The sequence below is a fragment of the Suncus etruscus genome, chromosome 8, assembly GCF_024139225.1.
Source record: "Suncus etruscus isolate mSunEtr1 chromosome 8, mSunEtr1.pri.cur, whole genome shotgun sequence".
NCBI classification, from domain to species: Eukaryota; Metazoa; Chordata; class Mammalia; order Eulipotyphla; family Soricidae; genus Suncus; species Suncus etruscus.
This window is the reverse complement of record NC_064855.1, coordinates 43,449,688-43,472,478: the sequence shown is the minus strand read 5'-3', so window position 1 is coordinate 43,472,478 and position 22,791 is coordinate 43,449,688. Positions and strand designations below refer to the sequence as shown.

Sequence of the window (22,791 nt, the reverse complement as noted above, 5' to 3'; positions counted from 1 at the left end):
TGTGCTGGCTTCTGTCATACAGTTTATGAAGACAAGCTGGCTCTGTGTCACAGAGTCTACACATGGAGCCTGAAAAGGCCCCTTGTCGCTGAATCCTGCTTGGTGACTGACTATCTGTGTAACCAACTCAGGGAGGCCCCCCGGGTGCCCCATGCCACCTCCCCCGGGGCCCTGTGGGATTTGTTTGACTCAGAGCAGAGAACAATCTGGATTCCTCCCTTGAATAACCCAGATGATTAATTCCACAGGTGTCTATTGCTCAGGAAAGTGTGGGGGAGGGTATGGGCTTTATCTCCCTAAGAAGGAAACCACTTCTGCCTTCCCTGCCCCAAACCTTCCTGCCTGCTCATACCTATGTTTATTCCCATTCCCTGCTTGATTTTGGACACAGTGTTGTTTCTCTCTTACGGGTGATCTCCCATGTCCTCTCTTTCCTGAGGGCTTACCTTAAGCTCTGCTGATGAATTGTCTACAGTGGTTGAAGAAACTTCCCTAGCCCCCCCAAAATACCCTGCCGGATAAAATCCTTCTCCTCCCCCCTCCTTCTCCTCTTTCTCATTTTCCTTCTACTACTCCTCCTTCTTATTCTCTCTCCTCTTTCTCTTCCTCCTCTGCCTTCTTCCTCTACTTTCTCCTCCTCCTTCATTATATTTTTATTGAGGCATCATGATTTATAGTTATTTATAGTTGAATTTCAGAAGTACTATGTTCCAGTACGAATCCCACCACCAGTGTTGACTTCCTTTTACTAATGTCCCTGGGTTCTCTCCCACTCCCTGCCTCCCAGTCCCCCCAAGCTACTTACTTGACAGGCAGATTTTTAAGTTTTGTTGTTGTAGCTTGGGTGTCATGCTTAAAGTGCTGCTGTCTCTGTGATTTATAAAAAAAAATATGATACCACACCTCTCTACCATCAATGTGCCTGAGGGTCCCAACCCTCTGTTACCTCCCATTTGCCTCTTCTTTCTTGCCTCATCAATGTCTTTCCTTCCTTGGACTTCTCATTTCTTTTGTTTATTTGTTTGTTTTGTTTTTGAGCCATACCCAGTGACACGCAGGGCAGAAATCTCTCCTGGCAGGTTTTGGGGGACCATATGGGATGCCTGAAATCGAACCACCATCTGTCCTGGGTTGGCCGCGTGCAAGGCAAATGCACCACCACTGTGCTATCTCCCTGGCCCCGAACTTCTCATTTCTATAACTTCATTTCTATAATAATTGCTATAAAAATATGCACTTCAAACATTTTTTCCTTCAGAAAGGTTCTCAGAAAAGCATTCCTTTTTAGGAGGCATCAATCTTTTCCAGATTCTCCCTATAAGCTCTGAGGGAGAAACTTCAGAGGCTTTGGTCCCTAGTTGTAGGACCTGCTAGACCCCAAGTAATCTGGTGGCCTTGGGTTCTCTCTGTGTTCAGAAACCACAACTACTTAAGGAAATGATTTTTAGGCTAAGGGTTATTAGGGAGGTGGCTGAGTAGGCTCTTGGGTTGAGTCTGCTGTTTTCCTATCCTTCTGCTCAAGGCCCTTTTGCCCTTTTCTAGACTCGGCTTCCCTTGAAGTGGATGGCTCCTGAGTCCATATTCGACAAGATCTACAGTACCAAGAGCGATGTGTGGTCCTATGGGGTTCTACTGTGGGAGATATTCTCCTTGGGTATGTTGAGGGAAAAAAGTGAGTTTCTATAGCCCAGAAACCAGGGGCTAGACACAATCTTGCAATCAGCAGCTAAAAAAACAAAACAAAACAAAACAAAACAAAACAAAACAAAAAAAACTAAAAAGGCTAACTGGAGCTCTGGGCCCTTTGGGACAGATGGGTGAGGCATCCCAGGCCCACCTCCTTTGAGGGGATTTCTGCATGCATGACACTGGTCAGACCCCCTAAAATCTACACTCAGGTTCATCTTCAGTTCCTCTGGGTAGCCTTGACTTTATGACCTTCTTCTGGTTCCTCATCAAGCCCAAGTCATGCTGCCATTTTCCCCTCTCTTGCCTTTCCCCTGAAGACCTCAGGAAAAGCTCCCCATTCCCCCAGAGTAGCAGAGAAATTAGATAGAGATAAGCAAATCGGGTTTTTGGCATAAGCCAGCTAGGGGCACAGGCTATTAGAATTCTATAGGTCACTGGCTAGATTTCTCGAGCATTTATTTTGCTTCCATTAATACCTGCCTGGGATTTCTGCAGCCCTGATTCAGGGCCCAGTCTGCAGACATGGCCAAGCCCATACCTATGTGGGCCTGCTCAGATGCACAGAGAAGACTCTCAAGCCTTCTGCATGCAGGGGCCAGCCAACAGCCTTTTGGACTTTGCCAAACATTGACCTTTCCAAGCCAATAAAAGTCATCCAGTAACATCCCTCATTTCCTGGAATGTGTAAAAATCATTCCCCTGCTTTCGATGACAGGCACCTGTTGCTTCCAGTCTTTGAAAGCAATTTGGCGGCCACAATGGCCCTAGCACCTCCCAGCTGCTTCCTACCAGCAGCAGAAATCACTAGAAAGTACATACAGACACAGAAAGCCAGATCCAAGGTCAGAATCACATCAGTTCGGGAGGCGTGGTTCAGTCCTACCTCCCAGACCTGGACCCCTTCCCACAAAAAAGGGGAAGAATTTATTTCTAGGGGAATTCTTGGCTTGAGACAGGACTAAGCCAGTGGAGACCCTGAACCGTGAAAATGGCCAAGATGAGTCCTCTAGTCTACAGACTCTCACCCTGCCCCCACACTATCCAATTCAGGCCTCCTCACAGTTCCTGGCCCCCCAGTTTCTCCAAAGAATTTGTCTGGCTGGGTCTATCCCTGCAGGATCCACAGTTCACTAACCCACAGAATGAGTCTCTTCATGTGGATTTTCTTTATAGAGTTATTTGTAGGAGAAAGGGCCAGAATGCTTCTGGTATACCCTTCTCCAGGCCCAAAGGATGTCTTGAGTAGAGTTGCAACCTGAGCACCTCAAAATACTCTGGGGTCAGGAGCCAGGGCTGCAGATGTGACTGCATGAAGATCTACTCCCCATCCTCCGAGAGGAAGGAAATCCATCGTGCACTGTCCCCTCACTACCTGGTGCACCCTAGAGAATTGATGTGCTCTGTCTTCCCTGTTTTGCCCCATCCAGGAGGGTCTCCTTACCCAGGAGTGCAGATGGATGAGGATTTCTGTAGCCGCCTCAAGGATGGCATGAGGATGCGAGCACCCGATTATGCTACTCCAGAAATGTGAGTCTCCCTTTCCTCCTGCAGTTCCTCGAAATCCCTCTCAGGGAAGGGGTATTGGGTGGGCCTGAGATAGTCAGGATTGAAAGAAGGAAAGGATTCTCTTGCTCCTGGTGCTTTATATATGGGGGGGTGTTCCCTTTGTCCTTGCTCCATCCCCAAGAATGCCATTTCTTTCATTGAAAAATGAGCATGAAGACTATACTTTTAGGGATCATTTCTATAGTATGTGACTAGAGAAGTTTCTCTGATTGTGTAGAGCACCTGAAGCCACGAGGAGGAGCCAGAGCGTCCTCTCCTGAGCGTGAAGCCGGCTCTAGGTGTTGTTTCTGCGACTGCCTTTTGCCATTGATGATCGTTCTTCCCTTCCTTTGGAAGAGGTAGAGGGAGAGGATGCAGTCTGAGTGGTAGGAAGAAAAAAGAAAAAGAAAAAGAAAAATGAGCATGATTTTTTAAGGCCTCTTGTTGGGCAGTCGAGTTAGGACTACGGTTGCTGGATAGGGACCTGAGAAACATTAGCAGACCATCCCAAACTTCACTCAAAACCTTATACGTGAACCAGCAACTGGATGAGCTGAATGGCTCTGAAGGTCTGAAGCAGCCTGAGGGATTCTCCATCCTCATAGCAAGCCAAAGAAACTGCAGGGGAAGGGGACATTTCCTGGATGGAAATTTTGTAATTATATTTCATAGAAATTTGAGGGCTAGGCAGTTTCTTGTGGTGAATTTAGGGATGGGCCCTTGAGAAGTCCCTGCATGGGGCCTGCACCCCACCTCCTGCACCTAGATACACCTTCTTACATGCATTTGCCAGACACAGCCCTGGCCAGCTTTGACTATTTTGCACTTTGAGTCCAGGGCAAGAATATGATGACACTGGCAGTTCTATGGGGCTGCTGACAAAGAGGCGGGAGGCACGGCACCACCTTTCCTGCTCCCCACCCATACAATGGGGTCCTGTCAAAAGCCCCAGAATGTCCTTTGGGGTGGAGTCAGAGGGAATGAAGGAAATGTGGGCTTGGCCCAAGTTCAAGGCTGGAGACAAGGTTAGGTCAGAGGCAGGATAAGGATGGGCCTTGGGCCTATGGAAAGTGCTTGGGAGCAGCACTGTCTCCTAGGCCTGGGGAGACAAAAGAAGAGCAGAAGTTATGAGGCCAAGCCCTGGCACAGAGCTGGAGGAGCACCCTGTCCTGATCAGGGCAGTAAATACTGCAGATCTAGAGCAACCCTCTACCTTTGGCTGGAACACTGTTAGACATGGAATGTGAGACAACTTGGCATTTTACCATGTCCTAATTGTCTATCCCACCCACAAACACCCCAGTCACCTTCAGGAATGGATTGTGAAGATTATCTGCCTCGAAGTGAAGAATGAAAGTGTGATGATTTAACCTCTTTTAGCAGTGAGCAGAAGAGATAGATCAGAAGCCTGCAGTGCTATATCATGGGATTGTTATATACACCCTGCATTCCTCAAAACAAAAAACAAAAAACAAAAGAACTGTCTATTAAGGGCTTGAAAAACAATAGTATAGCAGGTAGGGCTTGCACACAGCAAACCCAGGTTTAATCTATGGTATCCCATATGATTCCTAAAATACCACCAGGAGTGATCCATGAGCATAGTCAGGAGTAATCAAATATAGTCCAAAAAAAAAAAAACTATGTTCAGGGGCCGGAGAGATAGCATGGAGGTAAGGCGTTTGCCTTTCATGCAGAAGAATGGTGGTTCAAATCCTGGCAGCCCACCATAAGGTCCCCATGCCTGTCAGGGGCGATTTCTGAGCATGGAGCCAGGAGTAACCCCTGAGTGCTGCCGGGTGTGACCCAAAAAGCAAAAAAAAAAAAAAAAAAAAAATCTATACTCAGGGGGCCGGAGCAATAGCACAGAGATAGGGTGTTTATCTTGTATGCGGCTGACCGGGACAAACCTGGACTTGATCTCCAGCTTTGCACATGATCCCCTGAGCCTGCCAAGAACAATATCTGAGTGCAGAATCTGAATGTGGCCAGGTGTGGCCCAAAAACAAAAACAAAAAAATACTAACCATGCTCCAAATACTCAGCTAATACACATTTATAGCCAAATTATGAGCGCTTCCTGTAATTTGTTGAATATAGTCCTAAATGTTGAACCTAGATTGCCCTGGGCCAGAAAGATAGTACAGCAGAAAAGACTTTTATCTTGCATTAAGCTGACCCCAAGTTCAATACCTGGTAACATATATTGTCCTCTGAGTACACCCTGGAGTGATTCCTGAACACAGAGCCTGAGCACTGGCAGGTATGGCCCCAAACAAACATAAAAACAGAATGCCCTAATTCAAAGCAATTTGTACTATTGCGCTGGTCTCCAGTATCTCCTTCTGGACCTCACCCATAGCCTATTTTATCAGATGTAAGGGTATAAACAGGGAGTGTTTTCACTTGGCTTTTTCCTTTGATGTTGGCCAATGATTTGCATTGAATTTTTTTTTTTTTTTTGTGGTTTTTGGGTCACACCTGGCAGTGCTCAGGGTTATTCCTGGCTCCGTGCTCAGAAATTGCTCCTGGCAGGCACGGGGGACCATATGGGATGCCGGGATTCGAACCGATGACCTTCTGCATGAAAGGCAAACGCCTTACCTCCATGCTATCTCTCCGGCCCCTGCATTGAATTTTTGACAAGAGTGAGAACTAGAATTGGAAACCAGAAAGCTTTAAGCAGCTGTCAGTGGTCTCCTTTGCTCATTTTGTGGGAGACTGGGGAGCCCAGCTCAGAGCCCCGTGTCCCCTACACCTGCTTGTCTGTCACTGGCTAAGATAAACCCACAACTTCCTCTGAATACAGCCTCTTTCCAAGGCCCTTTCTCTCTGCCAGATTCAAGTCTTTCTCACTGTGGGTCTCTTTTCTAAATGGTCTTCAAGTATATTTATGTGGTTTTTGAGCCTCACCCTGTGATGCTCAGGGGTTATTCCTGTTAGTGCTCAGGGGATCATATGGGATGCTGAGGATTGAACCCAGGTTGGCTACATGCAAGAGAAGTGCCTTACCCACTATACTACCACTCTTGGCCCCTCCAATATTTTCTCACCAGTCTGCTCATTGCTAGAGGTAAAGGTACCCCTGATGATGAGATCCGAATATGGTAACATGAAGGCTGGACAGCCTCACCCTCACCAACAGGACAGTAAGCTACCTATCTCAGAGATAATTGTTTTTGTAAAGGAGTTAAATCTGTAAACTTACTTGAAAATGAGACTTAGGTGCCCATTGTTAGGCCTCTAAGCGCTCCTGACAGAGGTTCTAAGGCCATATGAATGGGTCAGGGACACATGGACTAACAGAGCTGATGCTGAGACCTCTAAAGCCTGTGGATAGACCACTTGCCCACTGCTGCCTTTTCCTGTGTCTCCCAGAGACCTTAGCCCTGGTCTCCTCAGCATGCACCTAGGACCCTATATTGGCCCAATTTACTGAACTCTACCAAGGCCCTCACAGCTCTTGGAACTAAAATTTCAATGCCCAAGCTCCATATTGCAGAATCATCTGCCCATAAGTTCAGACAAAGGTAGGAGAATTTGTGAGTCAAAGATGGGCTCTTTAAAAACTATCTCTTAATCTGAGACTTCAGGTTATCTGCTTGCTTTGCTTATCCAAAAGCAGAACCTGAATCTCCTCTTTCAGCTGTTGTGAACTGTTGCTTCTGCTCAACAGTGCAATGGAGTTGTCTGTAGGCCATAAAAGACCACCACTCCCTTGGGTACCTAGAATTTCTCTCTGGGGTCATCTCTGAAGCAGGTTACTCACTCACTGGGAACAAATGGTTTTGTCTCAAATTTGTTTCTGTGAGAGTTCCTTTTTTTTTTTTTTCTTCTGCTAAAGGCTCTGGCCACCAGTGAAAAACAATGCATAAGACAGAACCTATCCTCATTATCCCTGAATGTTACCTACTTTTGAGAAGTTTAAGGTGAAGCTTCTTGCAGATTTCAATTTTAGGAAGAGCTTTCTAACTGAATTTGGGAGTAGGGGTTCCCATCAATGCTTTTGGTCCTTGGGGGCTTTTCAGCAGTGATCAGTGATCTGGGGGATACTCCCTATGGTATTTGGGGGCCACCAAGACCACCATACCAAGTGATGTTCCAATTGAAGGAAAGCATTTTAGCACATCACAAGTGTAAGGAATATACTTCATCCTTTGAACTAGCTTTGTGGTTGTTTTTTTTGTTTGTTTGTTTTTGGGTCACACCCGGCAGCGCTCAGGGGTTACTCATGGGTCTATGCTCAGAAATTGCTCCTGGCAGATACGGGGGATTCGAACCACTGACCTTCTGCATGCAAGGCAAATGCTTTACCTCCATGTTATCTCTCCGACCCTGTGGTTTGTTTTTTAACTTCTGACTTAGAGGCACCAGACATTTGATTATTGTTTCTCTTTGTTTGTTTTATTGTTTCTGTTTTTGGGTCACACCCGGCAGCGCTCACGGGGTTACTCCTGGCTCTACGCTCAGAAATCGCTCCTGGCAGACTCAGGGGACCATATGGAATGCCGGGATTCGAACCACCGTTCCTCTGTATGCAAGGCAAATGTCCTACCTCCACACTCTCTCCGGCCCCTGATTATTCTTTCTTTTTACCAACTGCCTGGAAGCTTTGTACATTGCTATATTCAAAGTACTGAGAACCATGATAAAAACTTCGCCCATTAACTTTGCCTCTAGTGTCACTGTTTCTTTCTCATTTACCTTCCTTCTGAGAGCTATTTCTTTTTTAATATTCCGATATTTTTACTACCTTTGTTAGCTAGTTTATATAATATTATTTATCAGAATGGGAGCTGGTGAGATAGTAGAGATAAGGTGCTTACCTTACATACAGCCAGTTTAATCCCCTGTAGTCCATATAGTCCCCTGTGCCTTACCAGGAATGATATCAGAGTGCAGCCAATCATAAACCAAAGGCAAAAATAAGGGTAGTCTTCATAGGTATGTGGAGCTTTTGTGTACCTCAAAAGCACATATCAAAGGGAGGAAGGGAAATGCTTGGAGGGAGGTACCCTGTATTTATTACAAATTCACTAATCACTATTGAATCTTTCGTTTTAAAAATAGTTAATATAGGGCTGGAGTGATAGCACAATGGGTAGGGCATTTACCTTGCACACAGGTAACCCAGGTTCAATTCCTGGCATCCCATATGGTCCCCCAAGCCTTCCAAGAGTAATTTCTGAGTGTAGAACCACTTGAGTACTACCAGAGGTGGTTCCTTCCACCAAAAAGTAAAATAAAGGTAATTAATGTGAATTTCATCTTGCCTATTATTGCTTTGTTTTGGGTTACATCCAACAGTGCTCAAGGATCACTCTTGTTTCTGCACTCAGGGATCACTTTTGGTGGTGCTCAGGGAGACTTACGGGATGCAAGGCTCCAAATCTAGATCAACCACATGCAACCTAACTCATTGCACTGTCTCTCTGGTCCTCACCTACAATCTTTTAAAACTATAACAAGAGGGCCCGGAGAGATAGCACAGCGGCGTTTGCCTTGCAAGCAGCCAATCCAGGACCAATGGTGGTTGGTTTGAATCCCGGTGTCCCATTTGGTCCCCCATGCCTGCCAGGAGCTATTTCTGAGCAGACAGCCAGGAGTAACCCCTGAGCATCGCCGGGTATGGCCCAAAAACAAAACAAAACAAACAAAAAAAAAACTATAACAAAAAAACTAAAAAGCCCAAAGGCAGTAAGGATTAGATGAAAACGGCATTTCTCCAGTCTTCTTCAGGTCTTAGATTTCTTTTTTTTTTTTTTTTTTTTTTTGGTTTTTGGGTCACACCCGGCAGTGCTCAGGGGTTACTCCTGGCTGTCTGCTCAGAAATAGCTCCTGGCAGGCACGGGGGACCATATGGGACACCGGGATTCGAACCAACCACCTTAGGTCCTGGATAGGCTGCTTGCAAGGCAAACGCCGCTGTGCTATCTCTCCAGGCCCAGGTCTTAGATTTCTAAGAAGAGCAAATTTCTAAGAACACAGTTTGGTTTCCAAGTATCTAGCTGTGGACATCAAGTGAGGACTTACCATACTGTCAGGAACATGGCTGAAGAACTCATGGATCCTCTCTTCTCAGAAACAAGTCTGACTTCCTTCAATCAATATTTACTCAGTGCTTGCTCATCTATCAGACTCGGCTGGAACAGAAGTTCCCTAACTTCCTCTCTTTTTTGAATCACCTGCAAGTTTTGAAGTCCCTAGTGTCTTTCTGCTCTTCCTTGTCATGGTTGGAGGCTGGGCCACAGCATGCAGTAGCTTTGGAATTGACTTGGGTGGAGGAACTTAAGCTTTGTTGGGAAGCTTCTTCAGGAGAATCAGTGCCATCATTCCTAGGAGCCACTGGCTAGAGGAGGGGTGTGGAGAGGTCTTGCTCCCTTCACATGCTCACTCACAGACAGCTTCTGCACCAGGCCCATCTCAAGCCCATTCAGGTTGTGGCTCAGTGGTAAGGCACAAGCCTTGAATATATGAAGCCCTTCATCATAGATTCATGAACACTGCCTGGGGTCCTCCCCACTGCCCAAGTGAAAAGATTTTGATTTGACTTCTAGGTCTGCCTTTGAAGACATGTGTTCCAGCAACAGCAGGTCCAGCCTTTTGGGGGGAGTGGTTTTTTTGTTTTGGATCCACACCTAGATCTTATGTTTCAATCCTATGTGTTCAGAACTTACTCCTGATTCTGTACTCAGGGATTATTCCTGACAGGGTATGGGGACTACATGGGGTGTAAAGAATTGGTTTCAGATTGTCCTGGGCAAGGCAAGCACCTTACCCAGTGTAGTATCACTCTTTCTTCACTAACAGCCTTTAGTTTAACAGTCAAGTATAAAAAATAGAGGCAAATATTATAACCTACACGAACAATCTTCTTTCTTTGTTTTGTTTGTTTTTGTATTGGGGTCACTCCTAGCAGTGCTCAGTGTTTACTCCTGGCTTTGCTAAGGGATCACTCCTGGTGAGACTCAGAAACAGCCATGGTAGGAAGATGCCCTGGATGCTGGGAATCAATCCTGGGTCAACTGCATGCAAGTCAAGTGCCCTACCTGCTGTATTATCTCTCTGGCTCCAAGAGCAGAGAGTCCTCCGATATATGACTTTCTTCATTCCTCAGATATTCTATAGTTTAGTGACCGCTGAGCTCGCTGTTCTCCAACTTTTGATGTGCTTTTATTCCACAGCTATCAGATCATGTTGGACTGTTGGCACAAAGATCCAAAGGAAAGGCCTCGGTTTGTAGAACTTGTGGAAAAACTAGGCGATTTACTTCAAGCAAATGTACAGCAGGTAATCCTACACTTGTTTAGAATTAGCAGAAGACCATCTTTGAATGTATATCAAGAAGAACAAAGAGAGAGTGTCTATTGTTTCACAGGACAGCTAAAATTAGCCATTAAAAACTAAAGTACGGGGCCGGGCGGTGGCGCTGGAGGTAAGGTGCCTGCCTTGCCTGCGCTAGCCTAGGACGGACCGCGGTTCGATCCCCCGGTGTCCCATATGGTCCCCCAAGAAGCCAGGAGCAACTTCTGAGCACATAGCCAGGAGTAACCCCTGAGCGTCACAGGGTGTGGCCCAAAAACCAAAAAAAAAGAAAAAAAGAAAAAAAAAGAAAAAAAAAAAAAAGAAAAAAAAAAGTACATATGTGTATGCAGAATCAATTGCCCTAAACACAACCAAGATTTTGGAAATGACATATGGAAACTCATATGAGATTTTGCTGAAGTAGATTGAAGTAGAAATGTGTGTAATTTGACCTCTTTCCTTGATATTAAAGGATGGTAAAGACTATATTCCACTAAATGCCATACTGACAGGAAATAGTGGGTATACTTACACAACTCCTGCCTTCTCTGAGGATTTCTTCAAGGAAGACACGTCAACTCCAAAGTTTAATTCAGAGAGCTCTGATAATATCAGGTAAGGTCTTTCCCTCCCTAAATTTCTCTAGCAAAATTTTGAAACATATCAGAATAAAAAAGCCCATGTCCTATTTGCCTTATGCTCTACATGTATATATATATATATTTCTCTTTGCTTTTTAACCCTTTGAAAGGGGACTTAAAGCATATGATATTTTATCTCCAAATATGTTGGACTATCTACCAAAAATATCACAAGGGGCTAGAGACATAGAACTGAGGGTACAGGGCTGACCCAGTTCAATCTTTAGCCCACATATGAAATTCTGAGCCCTGCCATAAGTGATCCCTGATTATAGAGACAGGAGTAGCCTTGAGCACTGCTGAGGTGGCCTATAAAACAAATCAAAAAAGAAAAGAAACCATAACATGAAAATAATGAATGACAATTCCATATTTAATCAAATATTCACATTTTTTGGGTCACATCTGGCATCACTCAGGGGCTATTCCTGGCTCTATGCTCAGAAATCGCCCCTGGCAGGCTCAGGGAACCATATGGGATGCCGGGATTTGAACCGCCATGCTTCTGCATGCAAGGCAGGTGCCCTACCTCCATGCTATCTCTCCAGCCCCAAATATTTACATTTCTATAATTTTCCTTAAATTTTTTTATTTGTTTTGGGCCACACCTGGTGATGCTCAGGAGTTACTCCTGGCTCTACACTCATGAATCATTCCTGGCTTGGGGAATCATATAGGACGCTGGGGATAGAACCAGGTCCGTCTTGGATCAGCACGTGAAAGGCAAACTTTTGTTTTTAATTTTTATTTTAATCATAGTGGCTTACATATCGTTCTCAGTAATATTTTAGGTACATATTAACATTGAGTCAGGGAAATTCCCACCACTGAATTGTCCTCCCTCCACCCCCGTTCCTGTCCTGCCTTCCATAGCCTCCACCCTCACCCCCAGGGCTGCTAGAATGAGTGGTCCCCACTGTGGAAAGGCAAACTTTTTACCACTGCACTATCACTCCGGCCCCAATTTTCCTTAAATGTCTAAGGAAATAGGGGCCAGAGAGATAACATGGAGGTAAGGTGTTTGCCTTGCATGCAGAAGGTCAGTGGTTCGAATCCCGGCATCCCATATGGTCCCCTGAGCCTGCCAGGAGCGATTTCTGAGCATAGAGCCAGGAGTAACCCCTGAGTGATGCTGGGTGTGACCCAAAAAAGCAAACAAAAATATTTAAGGAAATATTATACAGTAAAAATTTAGGATACTGAGCTGGGAAAAGAGTACATATGCCAAATTTAATCCCCAAAACCATATATGGTCCTTTGAGCTCTGTCAAGAGTTATTCATGAGCACACATCCCAAAGTAAGCCCTCAGCATCTCTGGATATGACCAAAATAAAATTATATATATATAAAATATATATATTATATAATAAAATAATATATATATATGTATGTATACACAATTCAGAGCAATACATTGAACTTTCTTCCATTTCTTTATTCTCTCACTAGGATAATCTTGCCATCTTTTATTTTCCCTAATGCATTGACTTTTCTTCATGCTATCTTAGATATAATTAGATTATCTTCCCTTCCATGACAAACTTATGTCTCTCTTATTACAGTGGAAGAGACTGAAGAGGGCATAAGGGAAAAACATTTGAACATCTCCACCAGTGCTAGAAGAAAGTTAGTGTCTCAGTACTAAAAAGTCTGACACTAAGAGGTCACACTCAAGTATGAATACACACAATGTCATACAATGTCTGTGGTCTGTACTAGATTCTTTGCATATATCAAGTCCTTTCATGCTCAAAATAATCATATGAAGTTATTATTTCTGTTAAACCATTAGAAGGTCTTACGGAGAAGTACCTGACACTTCTTCACTTGGCTAGGAAATGGTTAGATCTAACCAGGCATTCTGACACTGCCTCTCAGTTCTGACGTATTTGGTATGAAGGACATCCTCTGAGCCTTTTAGCATCTTATTTTGTGGGGGGAGTTCACACCCGGCAGTGCTCAGGGTTATTCTTGGCTCTACACTCAGAAATCACTCCAGGCAGGCTCGGGGGACCATATGGGACACCGGGATTCGAACTACTGTCCTTCTGCATGCAAGGCAAACGCCCTGCCTCCATACTATCTCTCTGACCCCGCCTTTTAGCATCTTTATCTGAGTAGGCACAACCTGAAGCCTTTGACTTCCCTTCAACCAGACCTAGCAGATAGCCAGAGGAGGCTGGTGAGGTGCTCAGCAGACTTCAGGGACTGATAATCATTTCAGACTGGCCTAGCTCAGATTTGTGATGAATGGCTTTGCTGATGAATGGCAATGCTCAAACCATGCAACTGGCCCTCAAGGCTGACACAGATGAGTCACTCCATTTTTCTGTTAAGATGAAAAAATAAGCTTAGATTAAATCAATTATTAGAGCCTATGAGTGTTAGACACAAGGCAGGGAATTGTGATTCATTCCAGTACATTGTGTAGCTATGCCTAATAAGAAACTAGTATTTTTTTTTTCTTTTTGGAAAAAATAAAAGATGGGTTGGTGGGTTGCTCGTAGTTGGTGATGGTATTAGACCAGGAGATTTAATCAATAGGTGAATTTGTTTTATAAGTAACCAAGTGGTATCTCTGATGGCTGCTTCACAAAACATCAATAGGTAGTTTCCAGGAAATTATACAGATATTACCCCATTTCTTCCAGTTTATAACTCCAGAACAGTATTTACTAGATGGCTTCAAGTACTCAACTTTCAACTTGAACCATACTGTATGTGCTTGCCAGCTGATTTCATCTGTCATGTCACATCTTTTAGGAAATGGCTACAGGTGATTAAACTATTGTTTTGCTGGGATTTGTTTCTCTTCTTAGGTAAAGGGTGTTGAGGGGCCAGAGTGATAGCACAGCAGGTAGGGTGTTTGTCTTGCATGTGGTGAACCCAGATTCAATCCCTGGCATCCCATGGTCTCCTGAGCCTGCTAGGAATGATTTCTGAGCACAGAGCCAGAAGTAACCCCTGGGACTACTGGATATAGCTCTCAAACAAAACAAAAACAAAACAAAACAAAAAGAAGGGCGTTGAGACCAGCTGGTGCTTCTTTAAGCCTGATATTTGCTGATTCTGCAAGGTCCTACTGGCCTCACTACTACCAAATTCTTAAGGATCTTTGAGAATTTGCTCAAAATTATGCAACATAACAACCAGGAGTGCTTCACTGTCAGGATCCCTAAAAAGCACAACAGAATGTCAGCCTCCAAAGAGATGAAGTGACCCTTTGGTGTTTTGATTCATCTTAGCTGGGAAATAATGCCCATTGTTCTCAATTAATGGGCACTGGATGCATTTTCTATATAGGATAATTTCTCTTCTTCCTTAGATATGTAAATGCCTTCAACTTCATGAACATGGAAAGAATAAAAACCTTTGAGGAGCTTTCACCAAATATCACCACTATGCTTGATGTAAGTAAGAAAATGAACCCTTTGCTAGAACTCATCTAAACACCCACCAATTCTTGGAGCCCAGTCAGTGGGGCTAGTCATCAGTTGAGGCTGGCATGGTGTCACAGTAACTGACCACTTGCTAATGCAATATGAATGTAAAAGGAAGATTCTAGAGCAGAAGGTGAACCTAAATTCACTGCAGGCCTACGTCCTTGTATGATTATAACTTAGTCCTTTAAGAAACTTCTCTGTGGGGTCGGAGAGATAGCATGGAGGTAGGGCGTTTGACTTTCATGCAGAAGGTTGGTGGTTCGAATCCCATGTGGTCCCGAGTCTGCCAGGGGCAATTTCTGAGCACAGAGCCAGGAGTAACCCCTGAGTGCTTCGGGGTGTGACCCAAAAACCAAAAAAAAAAAAAAAAAAAAAAAGAAACTTCTCTGTGTGTTTCTAACTTTCAGAATAGTTGAGGAACTCAAAGCTGTGTTAAGGGGCTGGGCCTTGGTGATGGGACAAAGTTGAAGAGCAACTTCACGATTCTGAGACTACTTCCCACAAAGTCCCTAGAGGCTGAAGCTGCGTTCCTACCCAGTCAGTACTGGGAGAAGCCATCAACTACAGTCTGACAAGCAGGATGTCTCAACCTTTAGAGACCTGTGACACGTGGGGAGAGGGAGAGGGCTGGGCAGGAGTGCATCTCTGCTCCCTCAGATCCTAACTCTCAGTGTGGTGACTGACAAGGTCACACTGTGAGGGGAAATACCAAACTTCAGTATCTCTCTGCCTCCCAGTTCACTGACTTTATCTCCAGGGGATTTGTGTGTACAGTCAAGTTTCAGATGCATTAATTTGCATTGAGAAATAAATTTTAGGGGCTGCAGAGATAACATGGCAGTAGGGTGTTTGCCTTGCTTGCAGCTAATTTGAACAGATGGCGGTTTGAATCTGGCATCCTGTGCCTGCCAGGAGAAACTTCTGAGCACAGAGCCAGGAGTAGCCCCTGAGCACTACCAGGTGTGACCCAAAAACAAAAATAAAAGAAAGAAATGTTAACAAAATAAATAAATTTCTCTGTGATTTATTATAGTACATTTGATTTGTACTTTATATCACTCTATACCAGGGTCACCTAGAAATTACTCAGGTGAAAGGGACTGAAATATTGTATAGGGAAACTCAACTATCAACAACTTTTTCACTCTATCTCATGGTGAATTAATAAACACACACACATTTGTACAAACCTGTGGTATAAGTACACAATGGAATAGTACTTGTCTAGTATAAGAAAAGACAAAACAATCTACCATCTTCCTGGCAAAAAAAAAATGGTGCATTTCCTCTACTAAACTCCAAAAGTAGATGGCCACTTACTCTTCCCAGGTAGTCTAGTCCAGGGTGAAATCTCTGGAGCCTTCTTTGAATGGAGGAGAGCAGATTTCCCCTTTTGCCTGAAGGCTCAGCAGCTCACAGCCAACCCCAACACCTTCTAACAGAAAAGGTCCACAATTTATCATACTGCAAAGCCACCAAATTTGTTCCAATTCTATGGATCCTAAACTGCATAGTCACAAGCTGTCATGCAACATCTCAAAATTTCATAGACGTGTCAACTCAGTAGATTCAAAACAAATCTGATGGGAAAGTTGCATAAAGGCCACAAAACTCAGTGCACCTATGAAGTAACACAAGGCCCAACTAGCACCAATAGCCCAGTAAATTCAGACACTGATTTTAGTAATGCCATTGAGAGATAAAACAATTATTATAAATTGGCCCTTGTTGACTAAATTTTGAGAATTCCCTTTGCCTTCATCTTTAACAAACAACAGGAAATAAATCTGTTTGTGCCTGCAAGGGGGCAAGCTAGGGTGGTGGGTACAATGGTGGAGGGAAGGCCACACTAGTGGTGAGGATTGGTGTTTTAAATTTAATTCCTGAAACAACTACATTATGAACAACTTGGTAAATCATGATATTATTAAAAAAAAATATTGGGGTGGGAGTTGTTGGGCCACACCCAGTAGTGCTCAGGGGTTACTTCTGGCTCTACACTGAAATCATTCCTGGTAGGCTCAGGGGACCATATGAGATGCCAGGGATTGAACCCAGGTTACCACAGGCAAGGTAACCACCCTACTATTGTGCTATTGGTCTGGCCACCAAACAAAAAAAATTTTTTTAAGAAATAAAAGTGGCTACAACATAGAAAATGTGTGTGTAATCCTCCCAGAAAGTCTTGGGGGTATCTCAGTATTTTCATCATAATCACCAGATAATATAACATGTCCAAGAGCCAGTCAAAATTAATTTTAATATGTTTATGCAGAAATTTGCATAAAGTTTGCTTAAAAAAGTAAAAGATATCTGTTACCTGTCATTCTCCCTTTTATTTTTTATTTTTGCTTTGGGGAGGAAAGGACTCAAAATTATTGGGAACATGCATTTCTTGGAACAAAGTTTACAGCTATGACTATAGAAAAATTATCTTGTCTTAATAGGCAGGGTCTGTGGAAACATTGATATCTGTGTGGTCCTGTCTTATCATTCGGTGTGGACACCTGTGCTGAGCTAAAAAGTTTTTCTTTTATCCTTTCAGGATTACCGGGCAGATAGCGGCACTCTACTAGCTTCTCCCTTGCTGAAGCGTTTCACCTGGATTGAGAGCAAACCCAAGGCCTCATTCAAGTTTGAGTAAGGAAGCTGCTGTCTCTTCTATGACTCATTGATGGGAGGGTGGAAGGGAGGTTGGGGAAGACATGATTCAAGACCTGTGTTCATATTTAACTCTGTGTCCAAATACTGCAGTAAATACCCTTCTCCCAGAAAGGCACAGAATGAAGAGATGAACATAAATCTCTGGGAAGGAAAACTGGGGTTTAAGAAAACATGGAGAAATTTCTATAAAGATAGGCTAGTGCAAAAATACATAGTATGTGCCTTTTTAAACAGGAAACCTGTGTGTCTATCAGTCAACAGGGCACAGTCCAATGAGGACTGTTCATGGGAGTATGGGGATAAAGCTTAGTCATTGCAATCCTTCTGTACAAGGGCCCAAGACATGCCATCCCAAACGTGCCCTCCTGAGAAAAGGCTTCTGTTAGAACCTGACAGTTGTAACACATAATCAAAAGCCATTGTCAATTACTGTGGCACTTTCTTTGCATTCCACTTGCCCTACTTGCATTTTCGTAGGCTGCTCCAAACTGGGGAATAGTGCTGGGCCTCTCAGGTTTTTCCTTTCGTTCATGCTTAACTGATGTGAAATGCCCAGAACATGCAAGTCTACAGAGAAAAATTAGAGCAGCAATTTTCTATTTAGCTGAGGGTAAAGATATAGGAGAGAGGAATGACTGACTTCTTAATAGGGATTTGGGGAGATAATAAAATTGTTTTAAAACTGATTGTGTGCCACCTAAGAATATACTGGGATTCATTGACCTGAATTCTTTCAATAGGTGAGTTATAAATAATTTCTTTAAAGTTATTTAGATACATTGTAAATTATTTCTCAATATGACCTGGGTATGCTTGCCTTGCAAGCAGCTGACCTGAGTTTGATACCAGGCACCCTAAATGGTCTCCCACTAGGCATGATCCCTGAATAGAGAGCCAGTAGTAAGGAAAGAGCACTGCCAGTATGGTCCAAAACCAACAACAAATGATATCTCAATAAAGCTATCATAAAAAAAGTAGGGCCAGAGAGGTGGTCTAGAGGTTAAGATGCTTACTTGCCTTGCATAGGGTGACCCTAGTTTGATCACCAACACATTGCAAGGTGTAACCCTATAGCACCTCCAAGGTGGCCTGTGAATCCTTGGGAGCCTGCATTGAGCCACAGGCCTGGTTGGCCTAGAGCAGCAACTGGCCTCTTGAGTAATGCTGAAAAACCCCAAAAGACCAACTGAAAAACTCACACCAAGATAAGGAAATGTGGTTGAAAAGTAAAACTCATATCTTAATATACACAAGGCCCTGAGTGCAGTCCCTTTTTGCAAAGCGGTAACTACCAAATAGATCCATAAGCTGTAGTTTCTGACCTCATATAAACTAAAGGATAATAACAGATGCCCCCCCCCCCAGTGATGCTTAAAATGGTTCAATCACAAGTAAGCATGTACAAATAGAAAATCTTGCAAACACCTGCAGATCTGCAAATTAGTTTTACCATGGTAAATGGTACCGGAGTTCGGTTGCAATATGAAGTATGAGTGAATGAGGGAGTGGAATGCCAGATGCCAAGTTATTTGTTCCATATTTCAGTACACACAGATGTTGATCTTAGCTAAATGTCTGTGAAGAAAGCAAACCTCAAGCAAGCAGACAGCCTCTAAGAACAGAGAGCACAAATAGACATGCTAGTCCAGAGCTGAGAAATTAAGGCAGCAATACCAGCATCTCATTCACAAACTGGCTATTTAAAACATACAACCCAGGGCCCGGAGAGATAGCACAGCGGCGTTTGCCTTGCAAGCAGCCGATCCAGGACCAAAGGTGGTTGGTTCGAATCCCGGTGTCCCATATGGTCCCCCGCGCCTGCCAGGAGCTATTTCTGAGCAGACAGCCAGGAGTAACCCCTGAGCACTGCCGGGTGTGGCCCAAAAACCAAAAAAAAAAAAAAAATCATACAACCCAACACTGGGACTAGCGCTGTAGTACAAGGGGTAAAGTGCTTACACTTGGCTGGCCCAGGTTATACTATTGGCAACCCAAGTCCTGCCAGTAGTGATCCTTGAGCACAAAGCGTGGAGTAAGCCTTAAGCAATATCATGCACAAGACAAAAATTAAAAACTACTAGCCTCATAGTCCCTTCTTCTAGGACCCTTGATGGTCATCTCTGGCCCCTTGACTATGTTTTGTGAGTTTTTTTGTTTGCTTGTTTGTTTTTGGTTTACACCAGGCAGCACTCAGAGTTACTCCTGGCTGAGTTCAGAAATCACTCCTGGCAAGCATGAGGGACCATGTGGGATGCTGGGATTTGAACCACTGTTTGTCCTAAGTCAGCTGTGTGCAAGGCCAATGCCCTACCGCTGTGCTATCTCTCTGGCCCCTGCACTAAATTTTTAGTAGGAAACTGTTTCCTGAGATTTGGAACAAATGACCACATACCAACCTTAAAACAGATTTATTCTTGTGGTACTAAAATTCAAAGCAACAAGTCTTTGATTTTAGAAATTTTGGGGGGTGAGGTGGACTCCCAAGTAGTGCTAAAGAGTCCCTGGGACTACTCTGGAAATAGTTGGCCAACTTGGTGGGCCAGCTTGATGTTCCACTAGAATGACCTGCAGTGCTATGGTGAGTGGAACCAAGTATCAGAATTGGTTTCTGTATATGCAAGACAAGTGCCCCTAGCCCTTAGTTGTTTTCCCAGTCCCAATTACTTCTCCCTCTATTTTGGCCATTCCTAGAGGTGTTCTGCAGAATCATGTGGTCTGGGGATCAAACCCTTTGAGTCATTTATCTAACCTTTTTTTTAAAAAGTTATTTTTTTATTTGATATTTAGACTATACCCGGTGGTACTCAGGGCTTACTCCTAGTGGGGTTCAGGGATTGAACCAGGATCAGCCATGGGAAAGCATATGCAAGTCTTATACCCTGTACTATTTCTTCAGCACCAGTGAGGGGCATTTTCCAGCTTACCTAAGTCTTGGCTTTGTTTTCCACCTGGAAATAGGAGTTGGTGTGATCCCATCTCTCAGGAAAATATGTTTCTAAGCCCAGGAATGTCAGGCTATGCACCACTATGGACAGCGAACATGTCCTAAAACAGAGATGGGAGTCGATTACCATGATTACCTATGGGGCAGTTCTCAATAAATGACCCACAAAGAGTAGTCTTTAGGGTGTATTTTTCAATATTTATTTTATTTTTATTTTATTTTTCAAGATTTAAACATTGGATCTTTTCCTCCATTTCTTTAGCCTGAGAGTGACCAGCAAGAGCAAGGAGTCTGGGCTTTCCGACCTCAACAGGCCTTCTTTCTGCCATTCTAGCTGTGGTCATATCCAGAAAGGCAAGCGCAGATTCACCTATGACAACTCAGAACTGGAGAAGATTCCGTGCTGTTCTCCACCCCCAGACTACAATTCAGTGATCTTATATTCCACCCCACCTGTCTAAAGTGTGATACAGCATTATATCTAGAACCACTTGTGTATTTATACTCCCAGAAAACTAGCATCTGCCAGTATTATTCATATATTCAATTCACACCTTTCCCTTTCCACAGCAGTATTTTCTCTTTTTCACTAACAAGAATGTAACTCCAGATAAATCATGACAAGCGATGAACACTACTTCCTAGTTCCCACATGTCTGTGTTTGAGAAAGTCGTTCAAAGCCCAAGGTCTTACCTGCTCCTACTCTCAAGCACTCAGACAGCAGGATTGTGGGAGGATATAGGATGTACCCCAACCACACTCCGTAGCATAGACTCCACTAAGCCTAAACCTTTGCCCTAGAACCAGTAGCTCCTCAGCCATGTCTGAGAGGTCTCTAACAGATACAGACATTCAAAGAAAAGGAATAAGGGGAGAGGATAAAGGCAAGGAAAATGTCTAGAGCAGGAGGAAGGATATGAGCCTTAGACATGGGGAGTAGGAGAGGGATATAATATTAACAGTGTTTCTCCAGTGGCTGCCTCTGACCCAATACAACCTACATTTGAGGACTGGGTCCAGGATCAGACAGGACAAAGGAATGAAAAATTTTCTGGCCTCTTAAGAAGCCCAAAAAGATCTTATTTTAAAACCTTGGCTGTGGGACTATATCTTCACACTTGGCAGTTTTTTTTTAATTTTGTTTTGTTTTGAATTCTAGCACTGAAACAAGACTCAGGTATAAGCCCCATGTTGGCTTCCTAGCAAGAAACACTGGAACTTACCTTTAGCTAAGTTAGTGTCACAGGGTGACCTTAAACTGAGCATCTTGTACACTGTGAGATAACTGGAATTAGTTTGGTTTGTTAGGGTTATCTGTGGGCCTCAAAGTCATTTTCAGACATAATGCCAGAATCTTTTTTGAATATACATGTATAGTAAAGACACCTAACTAAATTTCTCATATTAGCCTGTATTATAAAGAAAGCCAAGCAGAATGGAATCACTGTCATGCAAAGGGATTTCAGTTAAATTAGGAAAGATGGAATAAAGGAAAAATAAGACAGAGAGGGGAACTCCATGTCCACACCAAACTTTCTGAGATAGTTGAGACTGAGCAATTTGTAGGAAGCCAATCAGGTTTCCTTTTCTTGTAATGGGGAGTCTCTGATCTCATGTTAGTCTTCTGGAATGAAAGGGAAGCACATCAATCAATGTCTTAACAAGCACTTTATGTTTCTTTGAGAAAAAAAGGTGGTATATGATTTATGCAAGGTATGTCAATAATTGGGACTCGCGATATCAGATATGAGCCATCGTTCAGAAAAAAGTCTCTTCTTATGCTTTGGATCATGCATTGGATATGAGGATGATGGAAAAAGGGAGACAGGGTAAAAAAGATGCTTAATCTGGACTCTAAAAATTCACACGCCCTGGATCCCAGTGGGCTCTACAATGTACTTTGAGTGTTTGCATCTTTGAAGCCACTGACAGACAACATTGAATTGCTGCTTCTTTCTGTAGAGAAAGTTTAGGCTTCTTCTTCTTTTTTTTTTTTAATCCATGTAATATAACTAACTCTAAAATGTGACAGAAGAATTGTGAGTTCCTATCCTATGTGCCTCATTCTGCAGTTCTCTGTATGAAGAGATGGGAGAGTTAGTAAATCCTAATGTGAGCGTTCCAGTATGTGGTGGTGGGAATTTGTTGGGGGATAGTCAGGCCTACCTACCAAAAGCCAAGTCCAACCAACCAGGTTAGACCTGGGAAAGAAAAGATTACTTCTTTATATATGTACATACATATATATGTACAAATGCACCCATGACCATTGGCAATGGGGAATAACCAGTCAGAAAAGACTAAGACTTCAATCTATTCTCTTCTTTCAAATAAGGTTCAAATCACTAGTGATGGAAAACTATAGCTATTTGCAAAATGTCTTTGGTTTCAGTAATATAATTCTTAACTAGGAGGACTTAAGGATAGCATTTTTCCAAATGTATTTAAAAACAAACAAATACAAATCTATTAGGTTAATTCAGCTTCTTCAAAGACTCAGGTTTTACATAGAAAGAAAATAAGAGTTTGTGCTAGGAGTAGAAGTAGTCCTTACCACA

At 43.4% G+C, this 22,791-nt stretch overlaps 1 protein-coding gene and 1 non-coding gene across 2 annotated transcripts in view; both read left to right on the top strand.

The window, feature by feature from the left end:
- FLT1 (fms related receptor tyrosine kinase 1) overlaps positions 1-22,466 on the top strand; it is a 207,377-nt gene extending 184,911 nt beyond the window's left edge. The window contains exons 23-29 of the mRNA XM_049778458.1: positions 1,543-1,654; positions 3,117-3,216; positions 10,419-10,524; positions 11,012-11,154; positions 14,507-14,591; positions 17,170-17,264; positions 20,495-22,466. Coding sequence (XP_049634415.1) covers positions 1,543-1,654; positions 3,117-3,216; positions 10,419-10,524; positions 11,012-11,154; positions 14,507-14,591; positions 17,170-17,264; positions 20,495-20,693 — 840 coding nt within the window. The 3' untranslated portion in view covers positions 20,694-22,466. The remainder of the gene's footprint in view (positions 1-1,542; positions 1,655-3,116; positions 3,217-10,418; positions 10,525-11,011; positions 11,155-14,506; positions 14,592-17,169; positions 17,265-20,494) is intronic.
- Positions 3,409-3,622, top strand: LOC126016836 (small nucleolar RNA U3). The gene has a single exon (XR_007498529.1). It is a non-coding gene; the product is annotated as a small nucleolar RNA U3 (small nucleolar RNA).
- Positions 22,467-22,791: the final 325 nt, after the last annotated feature.